We start from the raw sequence: 21,167 nt of genomic DNA on the forward strand, positions 1-21,167 counted from the left end.
GGTGGTGAACCCACAGACCTCAATGTCTCAGACCCAACTGCAGAGTGACCTCCTTTCTCACTCGGACCTAGAAGGCCTGCATCATACACAGCGTTCCCCTCCACCACAGGGAGGTTCTGCGGTGGCTATGCCTGCACCTCCCCTGCAGACACATACACCCGCCCAGCCTCCCCTACCCACTCCTTCCCCTCCCCAGAACATTCTGAAGCTCCACCCTTCCCCCCACCGTCTGCTGAGGGACCCTGGATAGATTCGGCCCCAGGTCCTTCCAAAGCTGGACACAGACATTCTTAGCTTCCGCACCTGGGCTGGCACGGAGACTTCTGGAGGAGCTGTTGGAACCTGGGGCTTTGTGGGGTGTATAGGAGTTCAGTTGTGACATAGGGACAAATGGAAAGAAGGCATTGGAGGCTAAACACCCTTTTGGGCAAAAGCCTTAGATTTTCAGTAAATGCCAGGCGGGCTAGACAATTTGAGTAGCAACGGATCACCTGTGTGAGTGAACGAGTGGGGAACTGAGTCACGGGAGCACTAGAGATGATTCTGAGGTCCCACGGCAGGGCCAGGGGTCGAGCCCCTTGTCTTCTGATCCAAGGCTCTCTCCAGCTCACATATCACCACCAACACCGCCCAGTGAGCCCCAGGCGCTGGATGTGAGGGCTCTGGGCGAGGACACGGCGGAACTACATTTCCCAGGCGGCCGCGGCGGGCGCGCCTGCGCAATGCGCGCGGTGATGGAGCGCTAACCGGGGGCGCGGCGGCGGCGAGGGCTCGGCGGGCCATTGGCTATCGGCCGCGGCAAAGGCAGCTTGGGGACCCAGCGTGCGCGGGGCCCGCGGGCCGGGCCGGGGTGACCTGGGCTGCAGCCATGGAAGAACAGAGGGTAGGACGGGGTGGGGCAGGGCGGGCCCGCAGGGGCGTCGGGGGCGGGGAAGGGGACCAGGTGTTGCCGCAGCGCCCCCACTCCCTCCCCGCCTCCGCCCCAGCTGCTCTGCGGCCGAGGCCCCACCCCATCGCGACCCCGCCCGGATCTAGCCCCCCTACCTCAGTTTGGGACGCAGCCCTCCCACATCTTGGCTTGGGGCCAGGCACGTGCCTTCTACGCCCCCCCACCCTGCCCAGTATCCCAGTCCCGTCCCTGACCCCCATCCCCCACGCCCTCCCTCCTGGCCGCGGACCAGGCGTCCCGGCCCCCGCCCCACCCCTGGAAGACGCCCCGCCAGCTCCGCAGTGCGGACCCCACCGACCCTGCCCCAGGAAAAAGGAGCAGGTTGGAGCCTGGGTCAGAGCAAGAGGCTCCCGAGCGGGATCCTCCCTCCCAGAATCCCCTGCCCTTCCCCAAGACCTCCCTGCCCCCTCCCCGCTTACCTGGAGCCCCCGCATCCCCGGCTCCCAGGTTCCACCTTTGCCCAGGTAATTTCTTTCTCCTTGCTTATCCTTCTCCCCCAGGTAGGCCCCACCCCTGTTCCGAGGCTAGCCCCTATCCCAGGCTATCCCACCTCCCTGGGGTTTTTCCTTCCACCGAGAACCCTTTCCCCAGGTTAGCCCATTTTCCAGCAGACATCCTTCTCCTCTGGGGTTTTCTGTCCTCAGGCTAGCCCCTCACGCCTCACCTTCAGGATGTAGGTATCGGGTTGTAGCCTTTGTGCTCAAGCATGCCTGGTTCGGGGCCAGGGTCTGTCCCTTCCTGAGAGGTTCTCTGTGAGCCTCAGTTTCCTATCCTGTAATATGGGGTAGCTTAGGGCGCCCAGCTGCTATGGGTGAGTTGTATCAGCCCCGAGCTTTACCTCCTGGCTGGTGCCCAAGCTCAATAGTGTGGCAGCCCCCACATCTCCTCTCTGGATCCTTGGAGGGGAGCGTGGGTCAGGGAGCCTGGCCAGGCTGAGGGGCTCACCTGCCTGCCGTGTGTGTGTGCACATGTGTGTGCATGTGTGTGTGCACGTGCGTGCATTTGTGTACGTATGTTTGTGTGCGTGTGTGTTACATGTGCATACACGTGTGTGTGCCTGTGTGCGCACATGTGTGTGTACGTGTGTGTGCACCTGTGTGTGTCCACACTTCTGGTGGTGCAGGAGGCCCTGAGGAAAATCATCAAAACACTGGCTGTGAAGAATGAAGAAATTCAGAGCTTTATCTACTCCCTGAAACAGATGCTGCTGAACGTGGAGGTGAAGGCGGTGGGGGAGTCCTGGGGAGGTAGGGGTAGGGGAGGAAGCTGGAGGGTGCAGCCTTAGGAACTGGCCCATTGCTGTTGATGCCTGTGGGAGGTCTCAGGTTCCCCCTCTGAACACGGGCTTTGGCCAATTCTGGCTGTTCCAACCCAGGCGAACTCGGCGAAGGTGCAGGAGGACCTCGAAGCAGAGTTCCAGTCCCTCTTCTCCCTCCTGGAGGAGCTGAAAGAAGGCATGCTTATGAAGATAAAACAGGACCGTGCCAGCCGCACCTACGAGCTGCAGGTGAGGGCTGGGGGCATCTTCCTCTCCCCCCACCCCTCCTACTCAACAGAACGTAGCTGGCCTCAGCATCTTCCTCCAAAAACTGGGTGCTCTCGAGTTTCTGATCTCTCCCTAACCCCTCCATACACCTGTACTCTCTCTTTTTTTGAGACGGAGTCTCGCTCTGTCGCCCAGGCTGGAGTGCAGTGGCAGGATCTCGGCTCACTGCAAACTCTGCCTCCTGGGTTCAAGCGATTCTCCTGGGTTCAAGCGATTCTCCTGCCTCAGCCTCCCAAGTAGCTGGGATTACAGGTACCCGCCATCATGCTGCGCTAATTTTCGTATTTTTAGTAGAGATGGGGTTTCACCGTGTGGGCCAAGCTGACCTCAGGTGATCCTCCTGCCTCAGCTTCCCAAAGTGCTGGGATGACAGGCATGAGCCCCCGCGCCTGGCCCATCGGTGCTCTCTCTGAATCCCCTCTCCATCACGTCATCCCCAAGTCTGGCTCAGATCTTCCCCTCCTGTCTTCACTTAGTGCCTCCGGTTTCTCAGCCCTTCCCACTGGCCCCTCAGATCTGAAGGTATCACCTCCACTCAAACACCACCCATGGCTCCCATGGGCTATCACTCAGACTCCAAGCTGGAGTCACACAGGCTGCATCCAGACCTCCTGGGCAACTTCCTGACATCCCAGATTCCTGTCCCCGGGGGAATCTGGAGCCCTGGAGCTCGGGTGTGGCCTGGGCATGTGAGTTTTTGGTTTGTTTTGTTTTGAGACAGAGTCTTATTCTGTCACCCAGGCTGGAGTACAGTGGCACAATCATGCCTCACTGCAGCCTCCGCCTCCCAGGCTTAAGCAGTTCTCCCATCTCAGCCTCCCAAGTAGCTGGGACCACAGGAAGGTGCCACCATGCCCAGCTAATTTTTGTATTTTTTGGTGGAGACTGGTTTTCATCATGTTGCCTAGACTAGTCTTGAACTCATGGGCTCAAGCAATCTTCCTGCCTTGTCCTCCCAAATTGCTGGGATTACAGGCATGAGCCACCGCACCTGGCTCATGTGAGTTTTTTTTTGTTTTGTTTTGTTTTTGAGATGGAGTTTCGCTCTGTCACCCAGGCTGGATCAGTGGCACAATCTCAGCTCACTGCAACCTCCGCCTCCCAGGTTCAAGTGATTCTCCTGCCTCAGCCTCCCGAGTAGCTGGGATTACAGGTGCCCACCACCACACCCAGCTACTTTTTTCTATGTTTAGTGGAGACAGGGTTTCACTGTGTTGGCCAGGCTAGTCTTGAACTCCTGACCTCAGGTCGTCCCGCCTCAGCCTCCCAAAGTGCTGGGATTACAGGCCTGAGCCACCACACCCAGCCTTATGTGTTTTTAGGGAAGGGATTCCCCAGGGATTCTGTTCTGCTCCCGGAGCCCAGCCCCATTTGGTGGGGCGCTCGAGGCTCCAATCTCCATCTCTCACCTGGAGTTCGAGAAGGGCATGGTACCCTGGATTCTGAATGGGGTGGGGAGCCCTCGGGGGGCCTGAGGCAGTAGGGTGAGTTGTCCCCTCCTTTGGTGCCTGGTATCCACAGAACCAGCTGGCTGCCTGCACGCGGGCCCTAGAGAGCTCCGAGGAGCTTCTGGAGACAGCCAACCAGACTCTGCAGGCCATGGACAGCGAGGACTTTCCTCAGGTGGGTGCCTCTGATGCTGCCAGGTAAAGAACAGTGTGCCCAGTCACGTTTGCATTTCAGGTGAACAAGCACATTTTTAGTGTAAATATAGCCCACCCATGCGATAGTTAGCAAAAGCACATACTGATACCAAGAAAGTGTCCAGGCCGGGCGCAGTGGCTATGCCTGTAATCCCAGCACTTTGGGAGGCTGAGGCAGTGGATCACCTGAGGTCAGGAGTTCAAGACTAGCCTGGCCAACACGGTGAAACCCCATCTCTACTAAAAATACAAAAATTAGCTGGATGTGGTGGTGGGCGCCTGTAATCCCAGCTACTTGGGAGGCTGAGGCGGGAGAATCGCTTGAACCTAGGAGGCAGAGGTTGCCGTGAGCTGAGATTGTGTCACTGCACTCCAGACTGGGCAACAGAGCGAGACTTCATCTCGAAAACAAAGAAAAAAGAAAAGAAAAGAAAGCATTCAGGCTGGGTGCAGTGGCTCATGCCTATAATACCAGCAGTTTGGGAGGCCAAGGCAGGAGGATTGCTTGAGGCCAGGAGTTTCAGACCAACATGGGCAACATAGTGAAACCCCATCTCTGCAAAAAATAAAATAATTGGCCAGGCGCAGGGGCTCATGCCTGTAATCCCAGCAGTTTGGGAGGCTGAGGCGGGCCGATCATGAGGTCAGATCGAGACAAGCCTGGCTAACACAGTGAACCCTATCTCTACTAAAAATACAAAAAATTGGCTGGGTGTGGTGGCGGGCGCCTGTAGTCCTAGCTACTTGGGAGGCTGAGGCAGGAGAATGGCGTGAACCCGGGAGGCGGAGCTTGCAGTGAGCTGAGATCGTGCCACTGCCCTCCAGCCTGAGTGACAAAGCAAGACTCCATCTCAAAAAAAAAAACCCACAAAAAAATGAAACAAATCTTTGGGCCGGGCACGGTGGCTCATGCCTGTAATCTCAGCACTTTGGGAGGCCGAGGTGGGCGGATCACCTGAGGTCAAGAGTTTGAGACCAGCCTGGCCAACATGGCGAAACCCCATCTCTCTAAAAATACAAAAAATTGGCCGGGTGTGGTGGTGGGTGCCTGTAATCCCAGCTACTCAGGAGGCTGAGGCAGGAGAATTGCTTGAACCCGGGAGGTGGAGGTTGCAGTGAGCCGAGATCACTCCATTGCAATCCAGCCTGGGCAACAGAGCAAGACTCCATCTCAAAAACAAAAAAAGAAATCTTTGAATGTTGTTCTGTTCCTCTCTCTAGGCTGCCAAGCAAATCAAAGATGGGTAAGACGCTGGGGTCTGGCCCCCACCCCAGTTCCCTGCCCCTGTTGTGAACACAGGGGCCGCCTGGTGAGGGTGTCTCAGCTCAGAGCCCTGGACGGGAGCCCTGGGGAGGGGCCCCCTCGCACCACGGATGACTAGGCCTGGTCCCCCGCGCAACGCCTGCCACCTCCTTCCCGCAGAGTGACCATGGCCCCTGCCTTCCGGCTGTCATTGAAAGCGAAGGTCAGTGACAACATGAGTCACCTCATGGTGGACTTCGCACAAGAGCGGCAGATGCTGCAGGCACTCAAGTTCCTGCCTGGTGAGAGGGGCACGCGCTGGAGGGCCAGGACTTCCAGGGAATGACCTGGGAGGCTAGGAGGCCCTGAAACAGGACCTGGAGTAAGGTGGACGGCCCGGTGTCTGAATTCCGCCGGGGGGAGGTGGAGCTCTGAGAATTCCACGCCCTGTGGGGGGTGGAGTCCTCATGGAGCCCCGCCCCTGGGTGGAGCCATGGGAAGACCCCCCCCCCCACCTACTGTGTAGTGACATCCTGGGAAAACTGTCCCCAGGGATGGAGCTGTGAGAATACCATGTCCTGTGGGGGTGGTTGAGTCCTCATGAAGCCCCGCCCTGGGGTGGAGCTATGAGAAGGCCAAACTCACCAGGTGGGAAAATCCTGTCCCCAGGGGTGGAGCCCTGAGAATAGCACGTCCTGTGGGGGTGGGGTATTCATCAAGTCCCGCCCATGGGTGGAGCCATCAGAAAGCTCCACCCACCAGGGGGTGAGGTCCTGGGAAAACTCTGTCCCCAGGAGTGGAGCCCTAAGAATACCACACCTTGTTGGGGGTGGTGGGGGGGCCGGTGGGGTCCTCATGAAGCCCCGCCCTGGGTGGAGCCATCAGAAAGCCCCACCCATCAGGGGATGAGGTCCTGGGAAAACTCTGCCCCCCGGGGGGGGAGCCCTGAGAATACCATGCCCTTGGGGGAGTAGAGTCCTCCTGAGACCTCCTCCCTGGATAGAGCCATGAGAAGGGCCCACCCACCACACTGTAGCTCTTGGGAAAACCCTGTTTCCAGGGATGGAGCCCTGAGAAGGCCACGCCCCCCAGGAGAAATGGAGTGAGAACCCAGCCTGTCTGTGATGCAGCCCCAAAGAAAGCCACATCCTCATTGGCAGAGATTTTGGAATAATGCTGCCTGTAAATGATGGAATCCCAAGAAAGCTCAGCCCTCCCCCAGCCCGCTGATGGAACCTTAGAGTCTCCATGGCCGGGCGGGGTGGCTCACACCTGGAATCCCAGCACTTTGGGAGGCCCAGGCGGGTGGATCACTTGAGGTCAGGAGTTCAAGACCAGCCTGGCCAACATGGAGAAACCCTGTTTCTACTAAAAATATAAAAAATTAGCCGGCCATGGTGGCTCACGACTGTAATCCCAGCTACTCAGGAGGCTGCGGCAGGAGAATCGCTTGAACCAGGGAGTCGGAGGTTGCAGTGAGCCAAGATCATGCCACTGCACTCCAGCCTGGGTGACAAGAGCAAGACTCTGTCTCTAAAAAAAAAAAAAGTCTACACCCTGCCAAACATGGAACCCCTTTGTGGCCACGCCCCCAAAATTGTCCAACATGTGGTTGGGCGGCCCTGCAGCAAGCCCCCTGCCCCCTGAACCAGGCACAGAATCCTGACCCCCTCTCCCTTCCGTCTTGGTCAGTGCCCAGCGCACCCGTGATCGACCTGGCTGAGTCCCTGGTGGCAGATAACTGTGTGACCCTGGTGTGGCGCATGCCGGACGAGGACAGCAAGATTGACCACTACGTGCTGGAGTACCGGCGGACCAACTTCGAGGGCCCACCCCGCCTCAAGGAGGACCAGCCCTGGATGGTCATCGAGGGCATCCGGCAGACAGAGTACACCCTGACAGGTAAGGGCAGTGTGTGCCAGCTCCGCCCAGCTGTGAACAGCCACCTCTTCCAGCCTCCCGTCTCGCCATCAGTCATTGGGAGCCTTGGAGACCATCCCCAAAGCTCATGGGGTCTGGAAGCAGCCTGGGGAGGCGGATCAGAAATATGAGACAGTGGCCAGGCGCGGTGGCTCATGCCTGTAATCTTAGCACTTTGAGAGGCTGAAGCGGGTGGATCGCCTGAGGTCAGGAGTTCGAGACCAGCCTGGCCAACATGGTGAAACCCTGTCTCTAGTAAAAATACAAAAAAATTAGCCGAGCATGGTATTGGGCACCTGTAATCCCAGCTACTCGGGAGGCTGAGGCGGGAGAATCGCTTGAACCCGGAAGGTGGAGGTGGCACTGAGCTGAGATCGCGCTATTGCACTCCAGCCTGGGCAACAAAAGCGAAACTCATCTCAAAAAAAAATTAATAATAATAATGAATATAGGCCGGGCGCGGTGGCTCACGCCTGTAATCCCAGCACTTTGGGAGGCCAAGGCAGGCCGATCACGAGGTCAGGAGATTGAGACCATCCTGGCTAACACGGTGAAATACTGTATCTACTAAAAAAATACAAAAAATTAGCCGGGCGTGGCGGCGTGCACCTATAGTCCCACCTACTCAGGAGGCTGAGGCAGGAGAATGGCGTGAACTTGGGAGGTGGAGCTTGCAGTGAGCCTAGATGGCGCCACTGCACTCCAGCCTGGGCGACAGAGCAAGACTCCGTCTCAAAAAATAAATAAATAAATAATAATAATAATAATAATGAATATATTTTTCTAGACATGGGATCCTGCCATTTCCCTAGGCTGGTCTCCAACCCCTGGCCTCAAGCAATCCTGCCTCAGCCTCCCAAATAGCTGGGTATCAAGCAATCCCGCCTCAGCCTCCCAAATAGCTGGGTACTGTCCTCGGAGCAGGGAACAAAGCAGACAATAATCTTTTCCCTCCTAGAGCTGGCGTTCTGGATTCACCCTCCAAGTATTTGGGGTCCTCCTTGGCAGTTACAAGAAATTGAAAGCTGTCCAGGCATGGTGGCTCAAGCCTGTGATACAGCACTTTGGGAGGCTGAGGCAAGAGGATTGCTTGAGGCCAGGAGCTGGAGACCAGCTTGGGTAACAAAGCAAGAGCCCATCTATAAAAAAAAAAAAATTTAAAGTTACCTGAGCATGGTGGTCCCAGCTACCAAGGGAGGTTAAGGTGGGAGGATTGTTTGAGCCCAAGAATTGGAGGCTGCAGTGAGCCATGACTGCACCACCGCACTCCAGCCTGAGCAACAGGGCGAGACCCTGTCTCTACAAAACAAAAAGAGAGAAATAAAGAAAAAAAAAAAAAAAAAAACCCGAGGAATCCACCCAGCTGGTGGAGGTAGGGTCTGAAGGGGGAAAGCCTCATGAGATTAAAAAGCCATCCTGGGCCAGGAGCGGTGGCTCATGCCTGTTCTCCCAGCACTTTGGGAGGCTTAGGCAGGTGGATCATGAGGTCACGAGATTGAGACCAGCCTGACGAACATGATGAAAACCTGTCTCTACTAAAAATACAAAAATTAGCTGGGCATGGTGGCGGGTGCCTGTAATCCCAGCTACTCGGGAGGCTGAGGCAGGATAATTGCTTGAACCCAGGAAGCAGAGGTTGCAGTGAGCCGAGATTGCGCCACTGCACTCCAGCCTGCTTACAGAGCGAGACTCCGTCTCAAAAAAAAAAAAAAAAAAAAAAAAAAAAAAGCCATCCTGGCCAGGCATGGTGGCTCATGCTGTAATACCAGCACTTTGGGAGGCTGAGGTGGGTGGATCACTTGAGGTCAGGAGTTCGAGACCAGCCTGGCCAGCATGGTAAAACCCTGTCTCTACTAAAAATGCAAAAAAATTAGCGGGGCATGGTGGCAGATGCCTGTAGTCCCAGCTACTTGGGAGGTTCAGGAGTGAGAATCACTTGAACCTGGGAGGTGGAGGCTGCAGTGAGCAGAGATCGCGCCACTGCACTCCAGCTTTGGCAACAGAGGGAGACTCCGTCTCAAAAAAAAAAAAAAGCAAAAAAAAAAAGCCATCCTGATCCAGGGGAAACCCTGAGGGGCGGGGAGAGGCTGGCTGACGGGTTTAACTATCACCATTCACTAGCTGCTTTTGGGCTGTAATCAGCCGGCTAGTTATCTGTAATTAGCATACATGGTTAATCATGAGCACGCTAATTGCAGAGGGAAAAGTCATCAGCCGCAGGAGCTGCAAACAGCTATTGGCTTATCCTTTGCTTGAGAATCAAAATAAACACACCCCTTTTATTTGTTGTAAATAGGATTCCTCAAATCCCTCCTCCAAGCCCCCCCGCCTTTTGGTTTTGTTTTCTTGTAACTTTGTATTTTGAAATAATTATAGATCCACAGGAAGTTGCCAAAACAACTAAAACAAAAAGTACAGTGAGGACCCATGTAGTCAGCATAATACCCGGGAAATGGACACGGGTGCAGTGGACTCACATTCTACCTTTTTTTTTTTTTTTCGAGAAGGAGTCTCGCATTGTCACCCAGGCTGGAGTGCAGTGGCCTGATCTCGGCTCACTGCAACCTCCGCCTCCCGGGTTCAAGCAATTCTCCTGTCTCAGCCTCCCTAGTAACTGGGATTACAGGCGCCCACCATCATGCCTGGCTAATTTTTGTATTTTTAGTAGAGATGGGGTTTCTCCATGTTGACCAGGCTGGTCTCTAACTCCTAACCTCTGGTGATCTGCCGGCCTCGGCCTCCCAAAGTGCTGGGATGACAGGCGTGAGCCACTGTGCCCGGCCACATTTTATCAGTTTTACACATGCTTATTCGGGTGTGCATATATAACTCCACACAGTTTTCTCCCATGTGTAAATTCATGTCACCACCAACACCACAGTCAAAGTATAGATCTGTTCTGTCACTACAAGGCTTCCAGGTGCTACACTGTATACCCATGGCTTCCTGCCTTTGACAAACTTCCGAGTGAGTGAATTCCCCAGGGCGGAAAGTTGGATTCATGGAAAGCTGTGCAGGAGTGAGGATACTGATGAAAGCAGCTGCCTATGTGGTCGTTTGCAATCCATCTCCTGTTTTGTTGATTGCTTGGAAAGACAGGAGGGTTTGGGTTATTTTATTTTCTTCTTTCTTTCCCTTTCTGTTTTTTCTTTTTCTTTCTTTTTTGAGACAATCTCACTCTGTCACCCAGGCTGGAGTACAGTGGCTTGATCTCGGCTCACTGCAACCTCTGCCTCCCAGGTTCAAGCGATTCTCCTGCCTCAGCCTCCCAAGTAGCTTGGACTACAGGCACTATAGTCATGTGCCCCAATGCCTGGTAAATTTTTTTTTTTTTTTTTGAGACGGAGTCTCACTTTGTTGCCCAGGTTGGAGTGCAGTGGTGCTATCTGGGCTCACTGCAAGCTCTGCCTCCCGGGTTCACGCCATTCTCCTGCCTCAGCCTCCCGAGTAGCTGGGACTACAGGCGCCCACCACCACGCCTGGCTAATTTTTTGTATTTTTAGTAGAGACGGATTTTCACTGTGTTAGCCAGGATGGTCTCGATCTCCTGACCTTGTCATCTGCCTCCCTTGGCCTCCCAAAGTGCTGGGATTACAGGCGTGAGCCACCATGCCCGGCCTTTTTTTTTTTGAGTTGCAGTCTCGCTCTGTCACCCAGGCTGGAGTGCAATGGTGCGATCTTTGGCTCACTGCAACCTCTGCCTCCTGGGTTCAAGCAATTCTCTTGCCCCAGCCTTCCGAGTAGCTGGGATTACAGGCCCCTGCCACCACAACTGCCTAATTTTTGTGTTTTTAGTAGAGACAGGGTTTCACCTTATTGGCCAGGCTGGTCTCTTGGCCAGGCTGGTGTCAAACTCCTGACCTCAGGTGATCTGCCCGCCTTGGCCTCCCAAAGTGCTGGGATTATAGGCGTGAGCCACCGCGCCTAGCCAGTTTTTTGTATTTTTTAGTAGAGACGGAGTTTCACCATGCTGGCCAGGCTGGTCTCAAATTCCTGACCTTATGGGTTCCTCCTGCCTCCACCTCCCAGATGTGCTGGGATTACAGGCGTGAGCCACTGCTCTCGGCCTTTTTTTTTTTGAAAGACAGTTTCTTGCTATGTAGCACAGGCTGGAGTGCAGTGATGCAATCATAGCTCACTGCAGCTTCAACCTCTTGGGCTCACATGCTCCTCCTCCCTTAGCCTCCTGAGTAACTGGGACTACAGGTGTGCACCACCACACCCAGCTAATTTTTTTGGAGGGGGGGCGGAGTTTCACTCTGTCACCCAGGCTAGAGTGCAGTGGCGCGATCTTGGCTCACTGCAACCTCCGCCTCCCGGGTTCAAGCGATTCTCCTTCCGCAGCCTCCTGAGTAGCTGGGATTACAGGCGCCACCCCCCACCCCGCCAATTTTTATATTTTTAGTAGAGATGGGGTTTCATCATGTTGGCTAGGCTGGTCTTGAATGCCTGACCTCACTTCGGCCTCCCAAAGTGCTGACATTACAGGCGTGAGCCACCGCACCCAGACTAATTTTTTATTTTTTATTATTTATTTATTTGAGACAGAATCTCAAATAAATGTGTCGCCCAGGCTGGAGTGCAGTCGTGCAGTACAAATCTCTGAAACAATCACTGTGACAGGGTCTTAAAGCATCCTGATTGGTCTATGTGGGTTGGAGGCGGAGTCAAGTAATCCATAGCCTCTCAGGGAGAGGAAGGCAAGGAATGGTCTCAGGGATAAGATGTTTGTTTATTTTTTATTTTTTATTTTTTTTGAGATGGAGTTTCGTTCCTGTTGCCCGGGCTGGAGTGCAATGGCGTGATCATGGCTCACTGCAACCTCCACCTCCCGGGTTCAAGCGATTCTCCTGCCTCAGCCTCCTGAGTAGCAGGGATTACAGACACGCGCCACCACGCCTGGCTAATTTTTTGCATTTTTAGTAGAGACGGGGTTTCTCCATGTTGGTCAGGCTGGTCTCGAACTCCCGACCTCAGTTGATCTGTGAGCCTTGGCCTCCCAAAGTGCTGGGATTACAGGTGTGAGCCAGTGCGCCCGGCCGGATAAGATGTTTATAAGGTGGTTCTTAGAATGGCGTTGGGAATCACTGTGGGACATGATAGCTTTAACCCATGACTCAGAGTCTCAGGGAATAATACACAGTGTTGAAATGCCTCTCTTGCCTCCCAGGTCTCAAGTTTGACATGAAATACATGAACTTCCGTGTGAAGGCCTGTAACAAGGCAGTTGCAGGAGAGTTCTCTGAGCCGGTGACTCTGGAGACACCAGGTGACTGGATTCCACCCTTGTCCTACCCCTAAATCCATGGTCCCTTCCTCCCACGGCCGCCAGAGACCATGAGAATCCTCGAAGCAGGGTTGCCCTGGCTGCCAGGAAGCTCAAAGCTCCGTCCACAGTTGGCTTCCTTAGCCTGAGTGTGTGCTATAACCCTGTTTTTGTCCTTTGCTTCTGAGGTTTACCCAGTATATCTCAATGGTTTTTATATACAGCCACACACACTCTTTCTTTGCCAAAAAATAGATAAGTCTTCTATAGAGCTGGGGATGAGATTTGAGTAGTGAAGACCGATTCCAGAGCCTTTCACAGTGACACCTTCGCATGCCCTGCTAGGAAGTCCCTCTGAAATCTAGCCTAACTCCCTTGTGCTGTAGCCCAGCCCCTTTTTTGGGATTAGTCCTCCATGGAAGCACAGGGTAGTGCAATTGGCTTGAAAATGCCTCCAGAGGCTGGGCGCGGTGGCTCACGCCTGTGATCCCAGCACTCTGGGAGGCTGAGGCGGGCGGATCACGAGGTCAGGAGTTCGAAACCAGCCTGGCCAATATGGTGAAACCCCGTCTCTACTGAAAATACAAAAATTAGCTGGGAGTGGTAGCGTGCGCCTGTAGTCCCAGCTACTTGGGAGGCTGAGGCAGGAGAATCACTTGAACCCAGGAGGCGGAGGTTGCAGTGAGCCGAGATTGTGCCACAGCACTCCAGCCTGGGCGACAGAGTGAGACTCCATCTCAAAACAAAAAAAAAAGAAAATGCCTCCAGACCTGAGAGGGAGACTTTTAGGCAACAACCCTCGGCCTTTGTGCCTCTGGCTCCATGTTCTGTCCCCTCTACCCTTTGCCATCTTGTCTATCCTGTTGTCTTTCTGCTTGTCCGTCTCTATATCTGTCTCTCTCTGAGCCTTTGTCAGTCTCTTATCTCTGTCTTGGACTCTTGTCTCCTTGGCTCTTTGATTCTCTGTCCCTGTCTTGGTCTGTCTTGGTCACTCTGTCGCTCTGTCTCTCTCTGTGTCTCTCCGGGTTTCCCCATCTCTGTGACTCCCACGTCTGCCCGGCCCCAGCGTTCATGTTCCGCCTGGATGCGTCCACATCCCACCAGAACCTGCGGGTGGATGATCTCTCCGTGGAGTGGGACGCTATGGGCGGGAAGGTGCAGGATATCAAGGCTCGCGAGAAAGATGGCAAGGGGCGGACGGCATCTCCCATCAACTCCCCGGCCAGGTAGCCTGCCCCCTCCCCTCCCTAAGTCTCTGGTGGAGGAGATCAATCTGGACATGGACACAGAGCCCAGTGTGGTCAGAGTTGGGGTGGAGAGGGGACCTGGGGCTGGTGGAACCCAGAGAGGGAATGAGGGGAGAGGAGGTTTTGAGTGGGGTTTTGATGGTTAAATAGGAGTTTCCCAGATGACGGAAGGCACAGGCATGTTCTGACATAAACATGAGGTGCTCGATATATAGATAGAGCCAAATACTGCCAGAGATTGACCCAACATCCACAGTGGCTGGGGTGGACTAGGGTAGCCTTACCATGGGAGAGATAAGTGTTGAACTGAGCCTCCTGAGCCTGCCCACTCCCTGCCCACCACAGAGGTACTCCATCTCCCAAGAGGATGCCCTCAGGTCGTGGGGGACGGGACCGCTTCACCGCTGAGTCCTACACAGTTCTGGGTAAGGAAGGGGAGAAGGAAGGGGAGAGGGGAGTTTTGGGCAGGGGCATAATGGTGGGGGTTGAGGGAGAACCTTTGCCTTTGGCTGCAAAAACAGGCAGCCATGAGCAAAGCTGCTCCCGGAATAACAGGTTGTTCTGGCACTGCCCAAATGGAAATATTTCGGGATAAGGGATTGCTGGGGAAAGCCAGAATTTATGGAGTGAAGGAAAGAGACTCTGGACCAGACAGTGCCTGGGCAGGAGCTCGGGGGCAGTTTTCTGGACTCCATGGAGTATCTGGCACTTGGGGAGTAGCTGGGATTTAGGGAGTAGCTGGGATTTGAGGAGTAGCTGGAAAGAATGGTTGCCTATAGAGCAGCTGGGTTTGGGGGGGAGCTGAAGCCAGGCAGAAGTTTTGGGGGATCACCTGAGGGTATGTGGAGGAGCCAGAGAAAACAGTCTGAAGAGAATTCAGTAGCAGCATAGGAATGATTGGATCCCGTGAAGAAGAAGCTGGAGTTAGTGGACGACGGGCAAGGGAGGAACTGGAGTTTAGGGGAATTGCTACTGTTCAGAATAGAGCTGGAGAAGGAGGCTAAAGTATGAGGAAGTCATTGTGGTCAGGAATATCTAGGGAGAAGGAAGTTAGGGAGTAGCTGGGGTCATGAGGATAAGCTAGGGCCTAAGGGGAAGTTATGGTTCTATGGGGATCTAAATTTTCTTGGGAGCACCTGGGATTGGTGAGAGTTTTAGGGAGAAGTAGAAGATATAGGGAGTTGTCATTGGAGTTGCTGAGATTTGAGAGAGAGAGAGAGAGAGAGATCATCCTTGGGAAAGGGCCTGGACAATTTGTGGTTTGGGGAGTAGCTGAGATCAGGAAGGAGCAGACCTGGAGAAGACATGTGTATAGAGGTTCATCTTGTATCTGGAGAAGAGCTGAGATGTGATAACAAAGATCAGTTGTGATCTGGGAGGGGCAAGAGTATGAGGAGAAGCTGAAGCTCATGGAATAGCTGCATTGGGCGAAGAAGTAGCTGAGATGGCAAGAACTTGGATCTGGGGCCTGGGGAGGATCTCAACTCTGGAGAGAATCTGGATTGTGTACAGAGCTGAAGCCAAGGGGTATCCCAATTCAGAGGGTTCCCGGAGAGTGTGATGGAGGCTTGAGGAACACCTGGATTCCCGGAGGAGCTGAGGCCTGGAGAGTATCTAGCTTGGGGAATGCCTTGGGGAAACTTCTGGCCTCAGCAGTAGCTGAGGCCTGGGAGAACCTGCCTTCCACGCAGAGTTGGGGTCTGGATAGAATCTGGATTCAGAGAGCAAGAGGAGGGAGTCTTGAGTCCTGGGGAGTATCTGGATTCTCTCACAGCCAGGAGCTAGAGGGAGCTTCTAGATTCTGCCAGAGCCGAGAACTAGGGGGAGCATCTGGACCCTGCCAGAGCTGGGAACTAGGGGGAGCATCTGGACTCGAGGAGGACTTGAGGCCTGTGGGAACACTATGAGTCTTCCAGGAACAAGGGTTTGAGGATGATCTAGTTTCTGGGAAGCACTGAGGGGTATTTGGACATGGGGGGAACTGAAGGAAGTTTCTATGGCTTGGAGGAGTCTGGAAGGAGTAGCTTGGGCTTGTAGAGAATCTGAAAGGAGTAACTGAGGCTTGGGGAGTATCTGGGCTTAATAAATTTCTGGAGGAAGTTGATAAAGCTTAGAAGTATCTGGGGGGAATACCCGGGAATCAAGGAATATCTGGAGGGAATAGCTGGGACTAGAAGAGCATGTGGAGGGAATAGCTGCAGCCTGAGGAGTATCTGGGGGGAATAGCTGGGACTGAGGAGTATCTGGGGGAAACAGCTGGCACTGAGGAATATCTGGGGAAACAGCTGAGACTGAGGAGTATCTGGGGGGAATAGCTGGGACTGAGGAGTATCTGGGGGAAACAGCTGGGACTGAGGAGTATCTGGAGGGGAATAGCTGGGACTGAGGAGTATCCGGGGAAATAGCTGGGACCGAGGAGTATCTGGAGGGGAAACAGCTGGGACTGAGGAGTATCTGGGGGAAACAGCTGGGACTGAGGAGTATCTGGAGGGAAATAGCTGGGACTGAGGAGTATCTGGGGAAACAGCTGGGACTGAGGAGTATCTGGAGGGAAATAGCTGGGACTGAGGAGTATCTGGGGGAAACAGCTGGGACTGAGGAGTATCTGGGGGAAACAGCTGGGACTGAGGAGTATCTGGAGGGGAATAGCTGGGACTGAGGAGTATCCGGGGAAATAGCTGGGACCGAGGAGTATCTGGAGGGGAAACAGCTGGGACTGAGGAGTATCTGGGGGAAACAGCTGGGACTGAGGAGTATCTGGAGGGAAATAGCTGGGACTGAGGAGTATCTGGAGGGAAATAGCTGGGACTGAGGAGTATCTGGAGGGGAATAGCTGGGACTGAGGAGTATCCGGGGAAATAGCTGGGACCGAGGAGTATCTGGGGGAAACAGCTGGGACTGAGGAGTATCTGGGGAAACAGCTGGGACTGAGGAGTATCTGGAGAAACAGCTGGGACTGAGGAGTATCTGGAGGGAAATAGCTGGGACTGAGGAGTATCTGGAGGGGAATAGCTGGGACTGAGGAGTATCTGGGGAAATAGCTGGGACTGAGGAGTATCTGGAGGGGAAACAGCTGGGACTGAGGAGTATCTGGGCGAAACAACTGGGACTGAGGAGTATCTGGAGGGAAATAGCTGGGACTGAGGATTATCTGGGGAAACAGCCGGGACTGAGGAGTATCTGGAGGGAAATAGCTGGGACTGAGGAGTATCTGGGGGAAACAGCTGGGACTGAGGAGTATCTGGAGGGAAATAGCTGGGACTGAGGAGTATCTGGAGGGGAACAGCTGGGACTGAGGAGTATCCGGGGAAATAGCTGGGACCGAGGAGTATCTGGAGGGGAAACAGCTGGGACTGAGGAGTATCTGGGGGAAACAGCTGGGACTGAGGAGTATCTGGAGGGAAATAGCTGGGACTGAGGAGTATCTGGGGGAAACAGCTGGGACTGCGGAGTATCTGGAGGGAAACAGCTGGGACTGAGGATTATCTGGGGAAACAGCTGGGACTGAGGAGTATCTGGAGGGGAATAGCTGGGACTGAGGAGTATCTGGAGGGGAATAGCTGGGACTGAGGAGTATCCGGGGAAATAGCTGGGACCGAGGAGTATCTGGAGGGGAAACAGCTGGGACTAAGTAGTATCTGGGGAAACACCTGGGACTGAGGAGTATCTGGAGGGAAATAGCTGGGACTGAGGAGTATCTGGGGAAACAGCTGGGACTGAGGAGTATCTAGAGGGAAATAGCTGGGACTGAGGAGTATCTGGAGGGGAATAGCTGGGACTGAGGAGTATCCAGGGAAACAGCTGGGACTGAGGAGTATCTAGAGGGAAAGAGCTGGGACTGAGGAGTATCTGGAGGGGAATAGCTGGGACTGAGGAGTATCCAGGGAAACAGCTGGGACTGAGGAGTATCTAGAGGGAAAGAGCTGGGACTGAGGAGTATCTGGAGGGGAATAGCTGGGACTGAGGAGTATCCGGGGAAATAGCTGGGACTAAGGAGTATCTAGGGGAAATAGCTGAGACTGAGGAGTATCTGGAGGGGAATAGCTGGGACTGAGGAGTATCTGGGGGGCATAGCTGGGACTGAGGAGTATCCGGGGGGGGGGGGAGAATAGCTGGGACTGAGGAGTATCCGGAGGGGAAATAGCTGGGACTGAGGAGTATCTGGAGGGGAATAGCTGGGACTGAGGAGTATCTGGAGGGGAATAGCTGGGACTGAGGAGTATCTGGAGGGGAATAGCTGGGACTGAGGAGTATCTGGGGGCAATAGCTGGGACTGAGGAGTATCTGGGGGGAATAGCTGGGACTGAGAGTATCTGGGGGGAATAGCTGGGACTGAGGAGTATCGGAAATAGCTGGGACTGAGGAGTATCTGGGGAAAATAGCTGGGACTGAGGAGTATCTAGAGGGAAAGAGCTGGGACTGAGGAGTATCTGGAGGGGAATAGCTGGGACTGAGGAGTATCCAGGGAAACAGCTGGGACTGAGGAGTATCTAGAGGGAAAGAGCTGGGACTGAGGAGTATCTGGAGGGGAATAGCTGGGACTGAGGAGTATCCGGGGAAATAGCTGGGACTAAGGAGTATCTAGGGGAAATAGCTGAGACTGAGGAGTATCTGGAGGGGAATAGCTGGGACTGAGGAGTATCTGGGGGGCATAGCTGGGACTGAGGAGTATCCGGGGGGGGGGGGGGAGAATAGCTGGGACTGAGGAGTATCCGGAGGGGAAATAGCTGGGACTGAGGAGTATCTGGAGGGGAATAGCTGGGACTGAGGAGTATCTGGAGGGGAATAGCTGGGACTGAGGAGTATCTGGAGGGGAATAGCTGGGACTGAGGAGTATCTGGGGGCAATAGCTGGGACTGAGGAGTATCTGGGGGAATAGCTGGGACTGAGAGTATCTGGGGGGAATAGCTGGGACTGAGGAGTATCGGAAATAGCTGGGACTGAGGAGTATCTGGGGAAAATAGCTGGGACTGAGGAGTATCTGGGGAAAATAGCTGGGACTGAGGAGTATCTGGGGGAATAGCTGGGACTGAGGAGTATCTGGGGAATAGCTGGGACTGAGGAGTATCTGGGGAAAACAGCTGGGACTGAGAAGTATCTGGGGGGAATAGCTGGGACTGAGGAATATCTGGTGGAAATAGCTGGGACTGAGAAGTATCTGGGGAGAATAGCTGGATCCCTGAGGAGTATCTGGGAGGAATAGCTCAAGCCAGAGAAGTATTTGGAGGGAATAGCAGAGACTGAGGCATATCTGAAGGGAATCGCTGGGGCCCAAGGAGTATCTGGAGGGAATAGCTGGGACCCAAGTATTTGGAGGGAATAACTGGAGTCCAAGGAGTATCTGGGGGGAATAGCTTGGATCCCAAGGAGTATCTGGGGGGAATAGCTGGGGCCCAAGGAGTATCTGGGGGGAATAGCTGGGACCCTGAGGAGTATCTGGGAGGAATAGCTTGGATCCCAAGGAGTATCTGGGGGGAATAGCTGGGTCCCCAAGGAGTATCTGGTGGGAATAGCTGGGTCCTCAAGGATTATCTGGGGGGAATAGCTGCGATCCTGAGGAATATCTGGGAGGAATAGTTGGGTCCCCAAGAAGTATCTGGGGGGGATAGCTGGGATCCTGAGGAGTATCTGGGAGGAATAGCTTGGACCCCAAGGAGTATCTGGGAGAATTAGCTGGAGCCCAAGGAGTATCTGAGAGGAACAGCTGGGTCCTCAAGGATTATCTGGGGGGAATAGCTGGGATCTCGAGGAGTATCTGGGAGGAATAGCTGGAGCCCAAGGAGTATCTGGAGGAATAGTAGGAACTGAGGAGTATCTGGAGGGAATAGCAGGAACCGAGGAGTATCTGAAGGGAATAGCTGGGCTCAAGGAGTATTTGGGGGAAATAGCTGGGACTCTCAGGAATATCTGGGGGTAATACCTGGGATCCCAAGGAGTATCTGGGGGGAATAACTGGGGCCTGAGGATATCTGGAGGGAATAGCAGGGACAGTGGAGTATCTGAAGGGAATAGCTGGGGCCCGAGGAGTATCTGGAGGGAATAGCTGGGGCCCAAGGAGTGTCTGGAGGGAATAGCTGCGGCCCAAGGAGTATCTGGAGGGAATAGCTGGGGCCCAAGGAGTATCTGGAGGGAATAGCTGGGAACTTGAGGCCTATCTGAAGGGAATAGCTGGGGTTCAAGGGGTATCTGGGGGGAATAGCTGGGAACCCGAGGAGTATCTGGGGGGTACAGCTAGGAACCTGGGGAGTATCTGGAGGGAGCAGCTGTGGTGTAAGGAGCACCTTGGGGGCTGGCCCTTTGTGGAAGGGCGTCTGTGGCCCAGTTCTATCCAGTTGCCTTGCCTACCCCACCTGCCGTGGGCCACAGGGGACACGCTGATCGACGGCGGGGAGCATTACTGGGAGGTGCGCTACGAGCCGGACAGCAAGGCGTTCGGCGTGGGCGTGGCCTACCGCAGCCTGGGCCGCTTCGAGCAACTGGGCAAGACGGCCGCCTCCTGGTGCCTGCACGTCAACAATTGGCTGCAGGTCAGCTTCACGGCCAAGCACGCCAACAAGGTCAAGGTGCTGGACGCCCCCGTGCCCGACTGCCTGGGTGTGCACTGTGACTTCCACCAAGGTGACCCCAAGCCCCAGCTGCCGTCTCTGGCTGCCCCTGCCTGAGTCCCCTCCGTCTGCCCCCATCCCACTTCTGACCGGTCCCACTGTCACTCTCCACCCCCCCACCCCAGGCCTCCTGTCCTTCTACAATGCCCGCACCAAACAAGTGCTGCACACTTTCAAGACCAGGTTCACACAGCCGCTGCTGCCTGCTTTCACGGTGAGCTGCCCTCCGCGGCCCGGGGGAGGAAAGGGTGGTGCTGGGCGCTGGGGTTCGAAGCTGAGCCCCTCCCGCCTCCCCCCGCTGTCCCTCAGGTATGGTGTGGCAGCTTCCAGGTGACGACAGGCCTGCAGGTCCCCAGTGCTGTGCGCTGCCTGCAAAAGCGAGGCAGTGCTACCAGCAGCTCCAACACCAGCCTCACCTAGGCCCCCAGGCACCCACCCAGCTGGGGTGTTTTTGGGGGAGCTGCCGCCAGGCCCAGGCTGCTGGAGCCAGGCACCTTCCTCTGTCACTTGCTGCTTGGAGCCTGAACTCCAGATGGGGGGGTCACCAAGAGGGAGTGGGCACCCTGGCGGGCCCTCTCCCCACCTCACCTCTTAATAAAGGTCAGACACTGGCCAGGCCAGGCCGCGGTGCTGGTTCTTTGGGCCTGGGTGTGGCACTGGGACGTCAGCCTTCCCAGCTGTAAAATGGGCTTTTCTCCCAGGATATGGTGGTAGATTTCACTGAGCTGAGGGTCACTGGGAGTAAATG

At 54.9% G+C, this 21,167-nt stretch overlaps 1 protein-coding gene across 2 annotated transcripts; it reads left to right on the forward strand.

Moving 5' to 3' along the window:
• Window positions 1-713: 713 nt before the first annotated feature.
• Window positions 714-21,037, forward strand: FSD1 (fibronectin type III and SPRY domain containing 1). 2 transcript variants are annotated; one of them, XM_054465509.2, is made up of 13 exons: window positions 714-883; window positions 2,073-2,168; window positions 2,325-2,456; window positions 4,017-4,118; window positions 5,360-5,382; window positions 5,562-5,683; window positions 7,074-7,283; window positions 12,472-12,570; window positions 13,634-13,793; window positions 14,160-14,239; window positions 20,181-20,432; window positions 20,545-20,633; window positions 20,729-21,037. In XM_054465509.2, the coding sequence occupies exons 1-13, from the start codon at window positions 869-871 to the stop codon at window positions 20,837-20,839; spliced, it is 1,491 nt and encodes a 496-aa protein (XP_054321484.1). In that variant the 5' UTR covers window positions 714-868; the 3' UTR covers window positions 20,840-21,037. The 2 variants fall into 2 exon arrangements, with proteins under 2 accessions (XP_054321484.1, XP_054321486.1); XM_054465511.2 differs by having other exon boundaries at window positions 720-883; window positions 20,181-20,341.
• The last annotated feature ends 130 nt before the right edge of the window (window positions 21,038-21,167 follow it).

This window comes from Pongo pygmaeus, chromosome 20 (genome assembly GCF_028885625.2).
Source record: "Pongo pygmaeus isolate AG05252 chromosome 20, NHGRI_mPonPyg2-v2.0_pri, whole genome shotgun sequence".
NCBI classification, from domain to species: Eukaryota; Metazoa; Chordata; class Mammalia; order Primates; family Hominidae; genus Pongo; species Pongo pygmaeus.